This window comes from Fukomys damarensis, unplaced genomic scaffold (assembly GCF_012274545.1).
Source record: "Fukomys damarensis isolate Sample0158 unplaced genomic scaffold, DMR_v1.0_HiC HiC_scaffold_16, whole genome shotgun sequence".
In the NCBI taxonomy this organism is placed as follows: Eukaryota; Metazoa; Chordata; class Mammalia; order Rodentia; family Bathyergidae; genus Fukomys; species Fukomys damarensis.
Genome location: NW_022900928.1, coordinates 88552551 through 88568875, shown reverse-complemented (window position 1 = coordinate 88568875; position 16325 = coordinate 88552551). Strand labels below are relative to the sequence as shown.

Sequence of the window (16325 nt, the reverse complement as noted above, 5' to 3'; positions counted from 1 at the left end):
ATAGGGATTCCATCCTGCTGCCACGAGCAAGATATTTGAGGCCCTCCTATCCTGGCCTGACACATCCATAGCCTCTCTCTGACCCTCTGTTGCTCCACTCCACCATTATGCAAGCCCAGCACCTACACACCAGCCCCAGGCCTCCACCAGACACCTGGGTCCCCACTTATCAGCTCTAGTCCTTATGGCGGAACCCAGGCATCCGGCCTCCCACCCTCTGGGCCAGAGGGTGTGGAGCTGAGGCTTTAGAGCCTCCCAGCTGGCCTTGTTCCTGTCCCATTGTGTAGGGGACAGGGGCGGGGCGAGGGCCAGCACCGGAGAGTCCCCCTCCCCTCAACCCCCTCCCTGCTTCCTAAGGAAAAGGCCAGAGCTCTGCTGGAGCGGGTGGCAGAGTTGACACGCACAGCCGACATGGGCAACTTGAAGAGTGTGGGCCAGGATCCTGGGCCGCCCTGCGGCCTGGGGCTGGGCCTGGGCCTGGGGCTGTGCGGCAAGCAGGGCCCAGCCTCTCAGGCACCAGTGTCAGCATCAGAACCCAACCTGGCTCCAGCATCCCCACCTCTGCCCCTGCTAGCACCAGACCACAGGTAAGAGCTGCATGGCTAGGAGCAGGCGGGCAGGAGGGCAGTGTGGACACTTGATGCCCAGGGCTGGAGCCCACATCCTGGCCAGGAGTGCCAGGTCACCAACATAAAGGCTGCTGATGTGGACAGAACAGGACAGGCAAGGAGGCTCATAAGACAGACCAGGGTTGCCAGGCATGGAGGGACATACCTGTAATCTCAGTAATCAGGAGGCTGAGGCAGGAGGCCAGCCTGGCTACATGTTGAGTTGAAGGCCAACCTAAACTACATAGCAAGACCCTGCCTCAAAAATAGAGAGACAGACAGACAGACAAACTAGGGTCAAAGCTGGCAGATGACAGGTGAAAATATAAAGAAGACTGGGACCAAGAATTTGGCTCAGTGGTTCCGCCGCCTGCCTCGCAAGCGCAGGATCCCGAGTTTGATCCCTGGTACCACACACACACTCACCAAAAAAAAAAAAAGAAAAGAAAATATAAAGAACCCTGCTATAGAATTGGGCCAGGGTCTGAATGCTGTTCTGCCACCAAGAGCTGTTGATGTTGAGCAAGTTACTTAACCTCCCTGACTGGATGTGGTGGTGCTTACCTTACAACACTGTAAGTTTCACAGCAGGCCTTCAACACCCAGTAGTGGTGATTACTTAACTGGAGGAGTGAGGAGCCAGGGTGAGTGTTCCAGGAGAGGGAGAAGTGGGGTGTTGTGGGAGGGAGAGAACTGAGCCAGGAGACTCAGGCCCTGGGGGGTGCTGCTTCAAAGACAGAACTGCAAGGCCCTGTCCCTGCTCCAGGGCCCTTCCCAGTGGCTACCAACCCCAAACTGGACCCTGCAAGCCCCATTTCCCAGAAGAGTCCCCCTGGGGCTGAGGCCCCTAGAGAAGAGAAGGACCAGGAACCCAGCGGGTGCCAGGCCAGGCTGCTCCTGTGGAGGGCTGAGCCCTGCAGCTCAGGCACAGGGGCCCATGTCCCTCCCTTCCTCCGGCCTGGGCTGGCGGCTCTGGGAGGAAGTGATAAGGCCTCCGGGGCTTCCCTTCACACAGGCCACTGTCAGGAGGGGTGTGAGTAGAGGAAAATCAGGGCTGAGGAATCCCAGCCGGGCTCCCCTCAGCCTGGGCACATCCCTGTCCCCATCCCCTCAAGTAGGGCTCATGACAACTCAGGGGCTGTACAATTGTCCTAGTCTGATGTCTGTTGCTAGAATGTAGTACTCAGCACAGGTGATATATAGAGGTATCTTTTGTTTGTGGCTCTGGAGGCTGGAAGTCCAAGAGCGGGGTACAAGTGTTTGTTGCACCTTGTGTGAGGTCCTGGCCACATCTTCACAAGGTAGGAGCATCATATGGTGAGACAGTACTGTGCCATACAGAGCTTGCTTTTTCTCCTCTTCTTCCTCCTCCTTTTGGTTTTTTGAGACAGGGTCTTACTATGTAGTCCAGGTTGGCCTTGAACTCACAGTGCAGTCCAGGCTGACCTCAAACTCTTAATGACCCTCCTGCCTCAGCCTCCCAAGTGCTAGGATTACAGTTACACACAACCATGCTCAGCTCCAGATCTCGCATTTATAACAAAGCCATGCTGCTAGAACCCACTCAACCACTCATCCCTTAATTTAGGCCTGGAACCACCCACTCATGAGGGCACCTCCCAAAAGTCCTGCACTAGGGACCTAATGTCCAACGTGTGAAACTGAGAGACACATTCAAACTCTGGCAGCAACCCTTTTGCAGAAGAGACAAGGTGGACACAATGCAGACTGGCCAGGGCCCAGGGCTGGGTGATCATCAGAAGCCCAGACGTGGAGTGAGAGGGAAGGGCCCCCTGTGCACCCTTCTGGCAGGAGACCTGACTTTCCGAGCCTCGGGCCCCTCATCTGTACACAGGGGCACACAGACCGCCCACCTCCTGGGGTTGTTTGGAGTCTAACAGAAAGTGCCAGGAAGCATCCAGTAGGGACTCAGTCAGCCAGGAGGTCATCAGTGCTGCAGGAGCAGCCTACAGTTTACATTTAGGGGGGCAAGAGGAAGCAGATTCCGCCCTATGACTCCATCCCTGGCTCCCAACAGCCCCCCGCTAACCCGGCCCCCGGAGGGGCTCAAGTTCCCTCGAGTGAAGAACTGGGAAATGGGCAGCATTGCCTATGACACCCTCAGTGCCCAGGCGCAGCAGGTGAGGCAGCCCCAACACGTCTCTGGGGGCCTGGGGTGGGGGCCTGGTCTCAGCAGAGGCCAGAGTGAGGAAGCTCCGTCCCACTCCAAAATTGGCCCCTTGTCTCCAAAAAGAGGTGAGAACTGGGAGAACCAGAGGAGCAGAGGGGCACACGGGGGACTTTGGTGACCCTCAGCTCCCAGCCTTTACTTAAGTCCTGACCCAACTTCTGCCCTACGTAGTCTCACCTCACCCCCATTTCCAGTCAGGGGCCTGGCCCGAACCCACAGCTCCCTGGGCCCTACCTTCCACAGCCCCCAACTCCTGCCCTCCCATGCCACACACTTCCCCTGAGCCTGTGGGCCTCTGTGCTCCCTGCCCCTGAACCAGGATGGGCCCTGCACCCCAAGACGCTGCCTGGGCTCCCTCGTATTTCCAAGGAAACCACAGGGCCGGCCCTCCCAGTCCCCTCCACCTCCTGAGCTGCTGCTTGGTCAGGCCAAGGATTTCATCAACCAGTACTACAGCTCCATCAAGAGGTGAGACGTCCCAGACACCCAGCCCTCCGCGTCCCGCCGGGGGCCCTAGGAGTGCCAGGTCACTCTCCTCTACCCCACTTCTGTTGCCAAACTGTGGGCCCTCCCTCCTCTCCAGGAGTGGCTCCTTGGCCCATGAGCACCGGCTGCAGGAGGTGGAAGCTGAGGTGGTGGCCACGGGGACGTACCAGCTCCGGGAGAGCGAGCTGGTGTTCGGGGCCAAGCAGGCCTGGCGCAACGCCCCCCGCTGCGTGGGCCGGATCCAGTGGGGGAAGCTGCAGGTGCATCCAGGGAGGGCATCTTTGGGTGGGGAGACAGAGGGGAGGGGACAGGTGTGGGCAGCTCCTGTGCTTCCCTGGGGGTGCCAAGCAGTGGGGAAACTCTGCCCACTGCCTTAGACACAGAAGATGCCCCTGAGAGCCCTCAGCCCCACCGTTGCCACCTGGTTGGGAAGCCCTACAGCAATGCCTCAGCTGGAGAGGGAGAAAATTTGGGGCCCACCAAGAGCAGGACAGAGGAGCTTAAACCCCCTGGGTGGCTCTCCAAGCAACAGGAGTGGCTACTGGCCAGATGTGGTAGTGCATGCCTGTGATACTAGCTCTTGGGAGGCTGAGGCAGGAGGATCTCCATACTGTCAAGAGCAGCCTGGGCTACATAGCAAGATTCTGTCAAAAAGAAAGGAAGGAGGGAGAGAGAGAGAGAGAGAGAGAGAGAGAGAGAGAGAGAGAGAGAGAACAGGAGTGTGGCTGCTGGAAAGAGCCCCCACCTGGCTGCCTGACACACACTATGCACTCAAAGAGATCCCCAGTCAAATGCGCAAGCCTAACATTTGCCCAACACTTGCAGCTGTTCAAAGTCGTGGATCACTTTGAACCCAAGAAGCATTCACAGTGGGCCCCACCTCCTGCTGTGTCCTCCCAACCCCAGGCAGGCCACTGCTGCCCCTGCCCTTGCCACAAGTTTCCTTTCCAAGAGAAGGAAATGGGACCTCCCAGCCTCCTCCTGAGGCCTCTACAGTGATGCTTCTTGACATCTGAATGTCAGTTGGCAGAGTCCCCAGGGGTGAACTCGCACAGCCACCCTTCCCAGCATCAGGGGGCACAGGGTGTTAGGTGATTGACAGGAGTCTGCTGGGGCCCTGTTGTCAGCTCCCTGCCCACAGCCCTAGGGGCTCCCTTACCCTGGATGAACATCAGTTTGGCCAGGGATTCAGTTAACTCCTGAATTTGGGGAGATGATGCCCCAAGAGGGGCTCAGAGCAGGATATGCAGAGTGTGTGGGGGTGCGGGGCAGCTGGCTTCAGAGGAGCAGAGATGCTGCTCCAGTAGGCATCGAGGAGCCCCCAGCCCCTCCTCCTCCTTCCCAGGGAGCCACACCCCAAGACTCCTGAGGCCTGGCACTCAGGTCCCCATCTTCCCTTGCCCTTCCCACCCCCTCGGCCAGTGCAGGTGTTTGATGCCCGGGACTGCAGGTCTGCCCAGGAGATGTTCACCTACATCTGCAACCACATCAAGTATGCCACCAACCGGGGCAACCTCCGGTGAGTGCCCCCTGCCACACCCCAGACCCCAGCCTGCCCCAGGCACCCCTGACCAGCTCCTCTCCCCTCTCAGCTCAGCCATCACAGTGTTCCCGCAGCGCTCTCCAGTCCACGGAGACTTCCGCATCTGGAACAACCAGCTGGTGCGCTATGCAGGCTATAGGCAGCAGGATGGCTCCGTGCGGGGTGACCCGGCCAATGTGGAGATCACAGAGGTGGGCCCTAAGATGAGAAGGGGAAGCCAGCAGGAGGATGCATGGGGATCCAGCCAGAGAGGCTCTTCAAGCCAGACATGGAGGCACAGGCCTATAATACCAACATGCTGAGAGGCTGAGGCAGGAGGGTCTCAAATTTGAGTCCAGCCTGGGCAACTCAGTAAGACCTTGTATGAAAATTAAAAAGGGATGGGGGATACTGTGAAGGCCCTGAGTTCAATCTCCAGCACTAAAAAGTAGGGAAGATCTGTGAGCAGGAAGAGGAGACCCTCCTTAAGAAGGATGGGAGATGCCAAGGAAAGGGCTCCAGGGTAAGAACAGAGTACCCTAGCCAATGAGGGGTCCCTGAGGTGAAGGGCCAGGTAAAGGGTGGGTCCTGGGGGAGGACAGGGTTGGAGTCTCATAGACATCTGCCACCTGCTCCCCATAGCTCTGCGTGCAGTACGGCTGGACCCCAGGAAATGGCCGTTTTGATGTGTTGCCCCTGCTGCTGCAGGCCCCTGATGAGCCCCCCGAACTCTTCACTCTGCCCCCCGAGCTGGTCCTCGAGGTGCCCCTGGAGCACCCGACGTGAGCGTGAAAGGGACAGGGTGGAGGAGGGGCTGCAGGGGGCATCGAGCAAAGGCTGACCCAGCCAACACCCCCAGGCTGGAGTGGTTTGCGGCCCTGGGCCTGCGCTGGTATGCCCTCCCGGCTGTGTCCAACATGCTGCTGGAAATTGGGGGCCTGGAGTTCCCAGCGGCACCTTTCAGTGGCTGGTACATGAGCAGCGAGATCGGCATGAGGAACTTCTGCGACCCGCACCGTTACAACATCCTGGAGGTGAGGGCATGCGCCACCCACAGGAGGCTCTGAGCTTCAGGTGCAAGGACCAGGGCTCTGGACCCATTGAGGCTGGGGCAAAGTGCATGTGCTTCCCGAGCTAGTTAAGATCTACAGTTCCATAGTTTTCACAAGATTCTTAAAAGGGACCTTGACTCAAAATAGTTAGGATCCAAGCCAGACACGGTGGTACACACCCATGGGTTTCCTAACATACTGTTTTTGTTTGTTTGGTTTGGTTTGGTTTAAGTTTTGATGAGGCAAGGTTTGGCTAAGTATTCCACGCTGGCCTCAAATTTGCAGTGAACCTCCTGACTCAGCATCCTGACTCAGCCTCCTGAATACTAGGATTACAGCTTTCCTAGGCCTCTGGGAGGCTGAGGCAGGAGGATTGCTGCAAGTTCAAGCCCAGTCTCGGCAATTTATTGACTTAGACCCTGTCTGAAAATTTTAAAAGGGCTGGGATGCAAAGGCCTTGCATTCAACCACTGAAAATAAGTTAAGACTCATTTCAGAGAAGAGAAATTAGAGCCTCTACAGGGGAAAAAAACTCCAACCCAGGCATACTGGAGGGTCAGCTCCTTGCTCCCCACCCCTCGCTCCTTTCACCAGAAGTTACAGGAGAGGTACTGTCCATCTGCTTCCCATCACCCCTGTCCCTACCCATGCTGCATTCTCCCTGCCCCAGGATGTGGCTGTCTGCATGGACCTGGACACCCGCACCACCTCATCCCTGTGGAAAGACAAGGCAGCAGTGGAGATTAATGTGGCTGTGCTGCACAGTTACCAGGTACCCAGAGCAGACCAGCCAGGAGAGCAAGGGGCTTGGGGCAGGGGCAAATAAAAGGAAGGGAGGTGCAGAGCCACTGGGACAGGGCTCATGCAGGTGGGATTCCACAGTCCATGTGCAGTGAGGCACATTGGGCCTATAGCTCCAAATACAATGGTGCCATGTAATTTCACTCCAGGGCCTATTGTGGGATCCCCAGGAATCTGGAACCCCTACTACCAGGATGGAGAGTGCATCCTGGGTAGGGAGTGTAGTGCATGCTGGGAGATGTAGTTTGAAGACGGTCATACCTGCTGAGTAATTCCATAGGGTACAAGATTAAGGAAATTTTGGCTTTGGGGAAAGGCACACAAATCTTGGAGGTCAGAGTTTCCACTTCATGGAGGAGAATTTGGAGCAGCAGGACCAAGAAAGCTGCCATTTGGAGGTGGCATAGGGACTGGAGGGGACAGAGTGTATGTATGTTAGGTCTATGGTGATCAAGGCTCAGTGTAGCTTGGGGTGACAGAAGTGGTGGAGGCAGAAAGGGCAAGGTCTACAGGGCGCTTCTGAGCCCAACCTCCTCCTCCCCTCTCAGCTGGCCAAAGTAACCATCGTGGACCACCACACTGCCACAGCCTCCTTCATGAAGCACCTAGAGAACGAGCAGAAGGCCAGGGGCGGTTGCCCTGCTGACTGGCCCTGGATTGTGCCCCCCATCTCGGGCAGCCTCACTCCTGTCTTCCATCAGGAGATGGTCAACTATTTCCTGTCCCCTGCCTTCCGCTATCAGGTGCCCACCCCAATGGCTCCTGCCCACCTGGGCCCAACTTTCACCAAGAAATCCTCAGAGCCTGCTCACCCTATCTGTTCTTTCTCCCCTCCTTGTGTGCCCTGTCCCTTCCCTGCAGCCAGACCCCTGGAAGGGGAGTGGAGCCAAGGGCACTGGCATCACCAGGAAGAAGACTTTCAAGGAAGTGGCCAAGTGGGTACCCTGGGTATGCCCTCCCACTACATACTTCCTGTGGGACCTTGTGTGATGAGTCCGGGTCCCTGCCAAGGGAGGCCCCACCTCTGTGACTGGGATGCCCACATCACACCCTTGCCCACAGCGCAGTGAAGATCTCTGCCTCGCTCATGGGCACAGTGATGGCAAAGCGGGTGAAAGCCACCATCCTGTATGGCTCTGAGACTGGCCGGGCCCAGAGTTATGCTCAGCAACTTGGGAGGCTCTTCCGGAAGGCGTTTGATCCACGGGTAGGGCTGAGCCCAGAGGGGAGGGAGCTGAATGGGGTGGGGGCTCTGCCAGCATCTTCAGAGGTGCTCTGGAGGACAGGAGGGGGCCACAAACCAGGGCTCGTGAAGACCCTTGGCATTCACAAGGACCCAGGGATGGAGCCAGGGTCTGAATCTTGCCCTGCCTGACAAGGAGGCCCAGTGTCAGGACAGGGCAGCAGGGGACTGAATCCCTGAGAAGTCAGTTTTCTCCTCACCCACAGGTCCTGTGCATGGACGAGTATGACGTGGTGTCCCTTGAACATGAGACCCTGGTGGTGGTGGTGACCAGCACATTTGGGAATGGGGATCCTCCGGAGAATGGAGAGGTGAGGCCTTCCAGGCATATGGCCACTGGGAATGAGGAAAGTGGGTGATGTGGCTGGGCACGTGCGCGCGCGCGCACACACACACACACACACACACACACACACACACTCATGGCCCAGGGTAGAAAATGCAGATGCCAAGGCAGCTGCATGTGAGTGAGCATGAGTGGACCTGCCACCTGGAACCCCAGCCTCTCCCAGCCAAGCCCCAGACCCCGACACACCCCACACCCGCTTAGCCGTGTCCTGAAACTGTCTCCATTTCAGTGCAAGTTTTTAAAATGGCAAAGACAGTTTCTGGCTGACCCAAGAGGTCAGATCGCCCCTGGGTATTGACAAAGTAAAAAAAAAAAAAAAGCAAGAGCCCACTCAATCACCTACTTCAGCTTTTCTTTTTCTTAACAAAAGAGCACTGTTTATATGCCAGCCAAGATTAGACAACTTTACTTGCTCAACAACTCTTAAACACAAACCTTCCCACCTTCCCAAAGGCCTTGCTGTTAACCATCAGCTTATGTATCTCTAGGACGCCTCAAGCTACACACATTTCAGGCCCTCTCATCTGCTGAACCCAGGTGTTAAATGCCTTAGTAGCCACTAAGTACCTCTCCAGTATCCTAAATACCTTAAAGCAGCCTTGAATTCTGACACAAGTCTTTAAGACGCAGCCCTCATTTAGATCAGCCTTTTAAAGACAAATAACACCTGCCTTAGCATCTGCTCCACATATGGTGAGACCTCCTTGCTACATCCTGCTTGGCAGAGGGCATCACATGGCAAGACAGAGCAGGTGTGCCAGAGAGAGCTCGCTTTGTAACAAAGCCACCCTTGGCCTAACCCATTAACCCCACTCCTCGTGGGTGGAAGAGTGAGGTGGTCCGCAGGACTCAATCACCTCCCAAAAGCCCCACCCCCAAATATTACTAAAATCCGACTTTTAGGTTTCTAACACATGAATTAACTTGTATTTGCATAAAAATGGTCCATCCACCCGTGCAACCCACAGTCTTAACAAGATAGAACATTTCCTTCGGCCTAGGAAGTTCCCTCCTCAATTCCTCCAAGTCAGTCTTCCCAGTCTGACTCCCTACTGCAGTTGGGATCTGTCATGAAAGATGGCTGGCTACTCCTCCCCCAGGATGTCATATAAATGGAAGCATACAGTACTGTGGCTTCTGTCACTCAGCCTGTTTTATGAAATTCGCCCACATCGTTGCATGATTCAGTACTTTGTTCCTTTCTACTGCAGAGTGGCGTTCACTGTGTCACTACCCCAGCCTGTTTATCCATCTCCTGCTGATAGACAATTTGGACTGCTTCCAGGTTGGGGCTATTATGAGTAAAGCTGTTATGAACATTATTGTACCAGGCTTTTGTGGGTTTATGTTTTTATTTCTCTTGGGTAAATACTTACTAATTGAATTTCTGGGTCATAGGGTAGACCTAAGTGTGACTTTTTAAAAAAATGCCAAATGGCCAAATAGATTTGTGCATGTCAGTCTTACTCCAAAATTTTAAATGAAGTAAATATAGGGATATTATCCCACAGAAAATGGGGCATATTCATCAAAAAAATGTGAATAAGAATATTTATAGCAGCATGGCTCACAACACCCCACACTGGAAACAATTCAAATGACAATCAGTGACAGCCTGAATAAATAAATTGTACATTCAAATGTGATGCAGCGGGAAATGTGGACAAATTACACCACACACAATACCGATGAACCTCAAAACAAAAAAGTAAAACAAGCTAGAGAGAGGGGCCGGGTATTCCTCTCACTGGTGCTGCTGTCTGCCTCACAAGCACAAGGTCCTGAGTTTGATCCCCAGTACCCCCCACAAAAGCCAGAGAGAAAAGAACAAACATTATAGGATTCACTTTGCCTAAAATTCAAAAACAGGCAACACTAATAATCCACGGTGTTAGAACTCAGAAGAATGGTTGAGCCCTCCAAGGTTGGGGGCACGAAGGTGACTTCCAGGATGCTAGGGATGGTTCTGGATGGGATGCTGATTACACAGGTGTGTTTGGTTTGTGAAAAATCTATACAGCTATACATTTATGACAAGCATGCTTTTCTGATGTTACACTTAAACAGACACAATTCAAATCTCACATGCTAATTGTGGTGAACCTAAAGATCGTATTACCAGTTAGTATTTAGATGTGATTTCCTTTTTATTTTCCCATGTGAAGCTTTCCTGTAATTCTAAACGATTTTCATGGCAGCATGAAGGTGTATGGTGCAACCTCTGGAGGACCACGGCACTGAGTCCTGTCCACCCATGAAACTGGCTAACTGCTCACACTCAGTGCTGTATGAATGGGAAAGAGCCTTCCCCTAACCTGCTGCCACAAGCACAATTTAACTGCCCCATCTAAGTTTTACACCAAGGGCCACCTGCTTGAGACATGCAATGGGGATGCAAGGTGTTTGTGTATAGGGCTCAGGTGGGCACTGTGCATGACTTCCCAATGCCCTCAGTCAGAGGAAAGTGATGCATGCTGCTACGTGTGAATGGGATATGATGTAGCCATAGAAAGAATGGGGTCAGGCTTGATGTATTGACCTGACAATAGGTTATTAATAAAACTAGAAGTATAGTATGGTTCCATTTCTACTTTTTAAAGACTATAAACAAACACAAGGACATAAGTACAGCTTAGTCCCCAACTCAGGATGCTTTGACTTACAACTTTTTACTTTATGATCATGTGAAGCAATGTGCATGCATTAGAAACTGTATTTCAGATATTGAATTGGTATCTTTGCCCAGACTACAGATATGTGGTAGGATCTTTCTTATTTTTTATTGCAGATTGAACCCATGACCTTTATTTCTTTCTCTTTTTTTGGTACTGGGGAATCAAACGGAGGCCCTTGTACTTGCAAGGCAGGCAGTAGAACCACTGAGCCAAATCCTTGGCCCGAACCCATGGCCTTTGCACTGAGCTATACTTCAAGTTCCTTTTTTCTTTTCTTTTCTTTTTTTTTTTTTTTTTTTTTTTTTTTTTTTTTTTTTTTTTTTGAGACAAGGTCTCGCTAAGTCACTAAGTTACACAGGTTGGGCTCAAATTTGTGTGTCCTCCTACTTCAGAGTGCACCACCACACAGAACTCATCCAGGTAGTTTAAACTGCTGCATAGTTTGAAATAAAGCCAAACTAACTGTGATGCAAACACTTCCCTGGGCAGAGTTTTGCAGCCGCCCTGATGGAGATGTCTGGCCCCTACAACAGCTCCCCTCGGCCAGAGCAACACAAGTAAGTGGCCACAGCAGTTTTGGGGAGGCAGGGAGAGAAAAAGGAGGTCTGAGTAGCACGCCCAATATACACAAGGCCTCAATCTTTCCCCAACCAGTGGACAAAGCAAGGCCTGGGGACCACACTGGCTCCTGGGGGCCTCTCTCTTCCTCCCTGGGGATCTGCTCACCCTGGGGCCGCAGGACACTGAAAGCCTGGATAGTCCTGTGGTCCCTTTCAGAGCAAGGGGAGGCAGGCAGAACCCTCAGAGCTGTCCCTCAGTCCCTCCCAAGGGCAAGGCCTTTCCCACCCAGGCCAGGCCTGATCCACATCTCCAGTTCCCTGTGACACCCTTGTCTTCCCTCTCTCTTGCCAGGAGCTACAAAATCCGCTTCAACAGTGTGTCCTGCTCAGACCCGCTGGTGTCCTCTTGGCGGCGGAAGAGGAAGGAGTCCAGTAACACAGATAGTGCAGGGGCCCTGGGCACCCTTAGGTTGGGAGTCCTCACCAAAGGGGGTGGGTGGGGGCAAGCTGCCCAAGCAGACAAGGGCTGGTATATGGGGGGCTCCAGCAGCGACTCCCTGTACCCCAGGTTCTGTGTATTCGGGCTGGGCTCTCGGGCATACCCACACTTCTGCGCCTTTGCCCGGGCGGTGGACACAAGGCTGGAGGAGCTAGGTGGGGAGCGTCTACTGCAGCTGGGCCAGGGCGACGAGCTGTGTGGCCAGGAGGAGGCCTTCCGTGGCTGGGCCCAGGCCGCCTTCCAGGTGAGCCTCTGATGTCCCTAGCCCCGACCCTGTCCAGCCCTGCACTCAGCATGCCACCTCTCACCAAGCTTAGACCCAGCCTCCATGTCTTTACCACCAGGCCTGCAGTGATGAGGCTGGAAGCTCACTGCTCCCCTGGTCCTGTGTGGTTCTCTAGCTCCTTTCTGTTCCTTCCATAATCCACCTTGTATCATCATGGCACAGCCAGCCCTCTGGGCTCAGTTCCAAGTCGTGGACAACGTGCTCTATTAACAGGAGGTACAGTGCCCAGGTGAAAGTGTGGCTCAGAGTAAGCAGGGAGGGCCTGGCAGGGCACAGGCTGAGCCCCATGAGTGGGCCCACAAAAGGAGGGCAGACAGTATGGTAGGAAAGAGAAAGGGAGAAGGTGAAGGCTGAAATTGAAGCCAGAAAAGACTTCAGGCTATCAGAGGCCAGGTCAGGGCCTGGCCTGCAGGGGTGTTCCTGGCCCATGGAGGGCCCCACTAACTGACTGTAAACCTGAGCTCCCCCACCCCACCCCAGACAGCACTTCCTATCTGGCAATTCCACCTGGAACTGGGTCAGGGAGGAGCACATGCTCCTCCCCCTCCAGTGCAGGAGGACCACCCATCCCTCCATTAGGCTTGAGCTCAGCAGGTCTGGGACCATGGCTGAGAGGACGGCTCCTAGGAGGAGGCAGAGGGTGGGCTTGCTGGGGAGGTAGCCAAACTGGAGAAGCAGCCCAGACTGGCAAGAAGGGACTGGAAAAGAAGACTTTTGAATATGCATAAAAGGAGCCACTGAAAGTTTCAGAGCAGGGCGAGACCACAGAATCTTCAGAAACATGATATTGGGGGCTCGGGATCAGTTAGTGCATCGTAGAAGCAAGATGATAGGGCTCAGGGTCAGTAGCTGTGGGGATAGGAAGGAAGGGAGAGGGGCGGAGGAAGGAAGGAAGAGATATAACACTGCACACCACAAAAGAAACAGCAGCAAGACCCAGTGATATGGGGCTCAGCCAATCACAGACCAGCCCAATCTCAAGCCTGGTTTGGTGTACACACCCTCCTGCTGGCAGTAAGCCTTGCTCTCCACACACACCAGCCATGCTGAAGGCTTTGCATAAAGTACCTCATTTCACCTTCACGGGAACCCAGAGATGTCAATGTGGGGAAACTGAGGCATGCACTGCCCTCATCCTCCTTCCTGCCATCAGAGCTGTGCACCCACAGGAACAACCTCAGCCTCCCTGGCTCTTGTGGCCACTGGAGGAAGAAAAGAGGCTGTGAGGATCCCACAGGTCCAGCTCCACCTCTCCATGCTCCCTGGTGGCAGGAGGTCCTCAGCAGTCACCAACTTCTCCCTCAGGCCGCCTGTGAGACTTTCTGTGTGGGAGAGGATGCCAAGGCTGCTGCCAGAGATATATTCAGTCCCAAACGCAGCTGGAAACGTCAGCGGTACCGGCTGAGTCCCCAGGCCCAGGGCTTGCAGTTGCTGCCAGGTGCGGTCTGGACCTCACCCATCCAGCTGGCTGGAGGTGGGGGCAGGGCTCACTTACTCAGGGACCAGGCCATGCTCCCTGGCTCAGGCTCTTTTTTTTGGCCCCTGCCCACCCTAGGCTTGATCCATGTGCACAGGCGTAAGATGTTCCAAGCTACAGTCCTCTCTGTGGAAAACCTGCAAAGCAGCAAATCCACGTGAGGAAGACGCTCACCCCATGTCCCCAACTGTCACCATCCCCCAACTTCCCCCCTTCAAAGTCCCTAGACCCCAGTACTTTCTCCTCCCATGTCTTCCCACCCCACCCCCCGACTCCCTATAATTCCTCTCTCCCTCCTAGCCGGGCCACAATCCTGGTGCGCCTCAACACTGGAGGCCAGGAGGGACTGCAGTACCAGCCAGGGGACCACATAGGCGTCTGTCCCCCCAACCGGCCAGGCCTGGTGGAGGCACTGCTGAGCCGCGTAGAGGACCCACCACCACCCACTGAGCCTGTGGCAGTGGAGCAGCTGGAGAAAGGCAACCCTGGTGAGGACACAGACTGGGCACCACAGTGACAGCCTGCTCCCTCCCCAGCCCCAGACCCTCTAAACTCAACCTGACAGGATACCACTTCCCTTTCCCAGGTTGGTACCAGCTCAGAGCTAGCTGTGCCATCCCTGTCAGGCTGGCCATGTTGCTGGATGGTGTGCACAAAACACTGTCCCTTTCTCCAAACCTGTCCCCATGCATCCCAAAAGGCTCTTCCCTTCCTCTGGGCTCCGCCCTCAGCCCTCCACCCCCACCCCAGCAGACTAGCTTGCCCTAGCAGCATATCTTCTATCAAATCAATGCCCAGATGAAAGTACACTGGGTTGGGCTGGACTGAAGGGGAATCCAGACCAACTCTGTTCATCTAGGGACCCCTGAACAAACACCCAGGCTGACCAGACAGGCTCACATCACCATTCAAGGGCAAGTTCTCCAAAAATCATGGTGAGACCCAGTCAGTCCACCAAAATCAACTTCAGCCCAGAAAATACAGTTGGGGATGGGCCCCCTCCTCAGGGTTCCCTATGCACCCCTCAGGTGGCCCTCCCCCAGGTTGGGTGCAAGACCCCAGGCTGCCTCCATGCACACTGCGCCAGGCCCTCACCTTCTTCCTGGACATCACCTCTCCACCCAGCCCGCGCCTCTTGCAACTGCTCAGCACCCTGGCTGAAGAATCCAGCGAACAGCAGGAGCTAGAGGCTCTTAGCCAGGTGGGGGCCAGGTGGGGCCCCGGGTGGGAAGCAGGACCTAGGACAGAAGATGGCAGGGAGCCCCCATGCAAGGTTCTCCCTGTGCTTTCAACCCCTGGCCAAAGCATACTGGTGCTGCAAGACCAGGCATGCACCACCACACCCAGCTTTTTTCACGTCCTTTAGATGCTCAAGGTCTTAAAGGGGTGCTGGTTGGCCTGAACTGAAGAGGGAGGAGCCCTAAGCAGACTCAGTAGGGTGGGCTCAAGAAATGACGTCACCAGGGAGGGATATAGGGTCCCCTGCCCAATGCCTCCCTCCTGCCAGGACCCCCGGCGCTATGAGGAGTGGAAGTGGTTCCGCTGCCCCACCCTGCTAGAAGTACTAGAGCAGTTCCCATCCGTGGCGCTGCCTGCACCACTGCTCCTCACCCAGCTGCCTCTGCTCCAGCCTCGGTACTACTCTGTCAGCTCCGCACCCAGTGCCCACCCAGGAGAGATCCACCTCACCGTTGCTGTGCTGGCATATAGGACCCAGGGTGAGGCTGGGACCAGGGCAGTCCAGGCCTCAGCAGGATGGGACAGGCCCCTCATGGCCTCTCTCTCCTCCCTAGATGGGCTGGGGCCCTTGCACTATGGCGTCTGCTCCACGTGGCTGAGCCAACTCAAGGCTGGGGACCAGGTGCCCTGCTTCATCAGGGGGTAAGTGCAGAGGAGCATCGAGAGAACATATCTGTCTGTCTAAGCCAGAGTAGAGAAAGGTCTACATGGACAGCTGGGGGCAGGTAAGGAATCAGACAAGGGTCACACTGGGTTAGGTGGTAGCTCTGATGAAGAGTTATTGGAAGCAGGAGGGACCTGCATAACAGATTAAGGATAGGGTATCATGAGATCACCTCAGAATTGTGGCTGAGCTTTGGGCCTCACCAATTTGACTCAGGGTCCTGCCTGAAAACTGTAACTCTGAGAGACACGGCAGGGATTAGGTCAGTGGCTCTGTCTGTGAAGGTGTGACATCTGCTTACCTCTCTACATGCCTGGGCACATCCTGTGCACAGCACATGGGACTGTGGTCTCCAAGACCACAATGAATCCAGAGAGGAGAAGCCATGGTATTGCTGAGGAGATAAAGGCCCTCCCCTCCTGCTGTGTCCAGAAGTCTCACCCCTTCCAGCAGCCAGGAGCCAAGTCTCCGTGGGACTGAGAAGAACCCCCAGGCTAGCACTAGCTAGGCTCAAGGATCCAAACCTACCAGGGATGCTAACTTACCAGTAAATTACAACAAACAATTCAGTATAAGCCAAGTACCAATATTATGGCTATTATTTAAAATAAACATACTTGGTATGCCCTTATGAACTAAAAATCTGTCTTCCCTTCCCCATATATATATATAT

The 16325-nt window shown here is 54.8% G+C and overlaps 2 protein-coding genes across 5 annotated transcripts in view; one reads left to right on the top strand and one right to left on the bottom strand.

Annotated features, from left to right (window-relative positions):
- The first annotated feature begins 353 nt into the window (after positions 1 to 353).
- Positions 354 to 16325, top strand: part of Nos3 (nitric oxide synthase 3) — an 18420-nt gene continuing 2448 nt past the window's right edge. For 2 of the 4 annotated variants that reach the window (XM_010637574.2, XM_033764463.1), the window contains exons 1-22: positions 354 to 587; positions 2647 to 2749; positions 3119 to 3267; positions 3383 to 3545; positions 4713 to 4804; positions 4878 to 5019; positions 5450 to 5589; positions 5667 to 5841; positions 6530 to 6631; positions 7209 to 7403; positions 7522 to 7595; positions 7723 to 7867; positions 8110 to 8214; positions 11417 to 11484; positions 11840 to 11956; positions 12056 to 12230; positions 13578 to 13710; positions 13828 to 13906; positions 14050 to 14237; positions 14778 to 14950; positions 15257 to 15467; positions 15543 to 15630. In XM_010637574.2, the coding sequence (XP_010635876.1) occupies positions 412 to 587; positions 2647 to 2749; positions 3119 to 3267; positions 3383 to 3545; positions 4713 to 4804; positions 4878 to 5019; positions 5450 to 5589; positions 5667 to 5841; positions 6530 to 6631; positions 7209 to 7403; positions 7522 to 7595; positions 7723 to 7867; positions 8110 to 8214; positions 11417 to 11484; positions 11840 to 11956; positions 12056 to 12230; positions 13578 to 13710; positions 13828 to 13906; positions 14050 to 14237; positions 14778 to 14950; positions 15257 to 15467; positions 15543 to 15630 (2993 nt within the window). In that variant the 5' untranslated portion in view covers positions 354 to 411. The other 2 variants (XM_033764462.1, XM_033764464.1) reach the window with 2 other exon arrangements.
- Positions 12229 to 16325, bottom strand: part of Atg9b (autophagy related 9B) — a 16105-nt gene continuing 12008 nt past the window's right edge. Inside the window, exon 17 of the mRNA XM_033763962.1 lies at positions 12229 to 13886. The gene's annotated coding sequence lies outside the window, so the exon portion shown is untranslated. The remainder of the gene's footprint in view (positions 13887 to 16325) is intronic.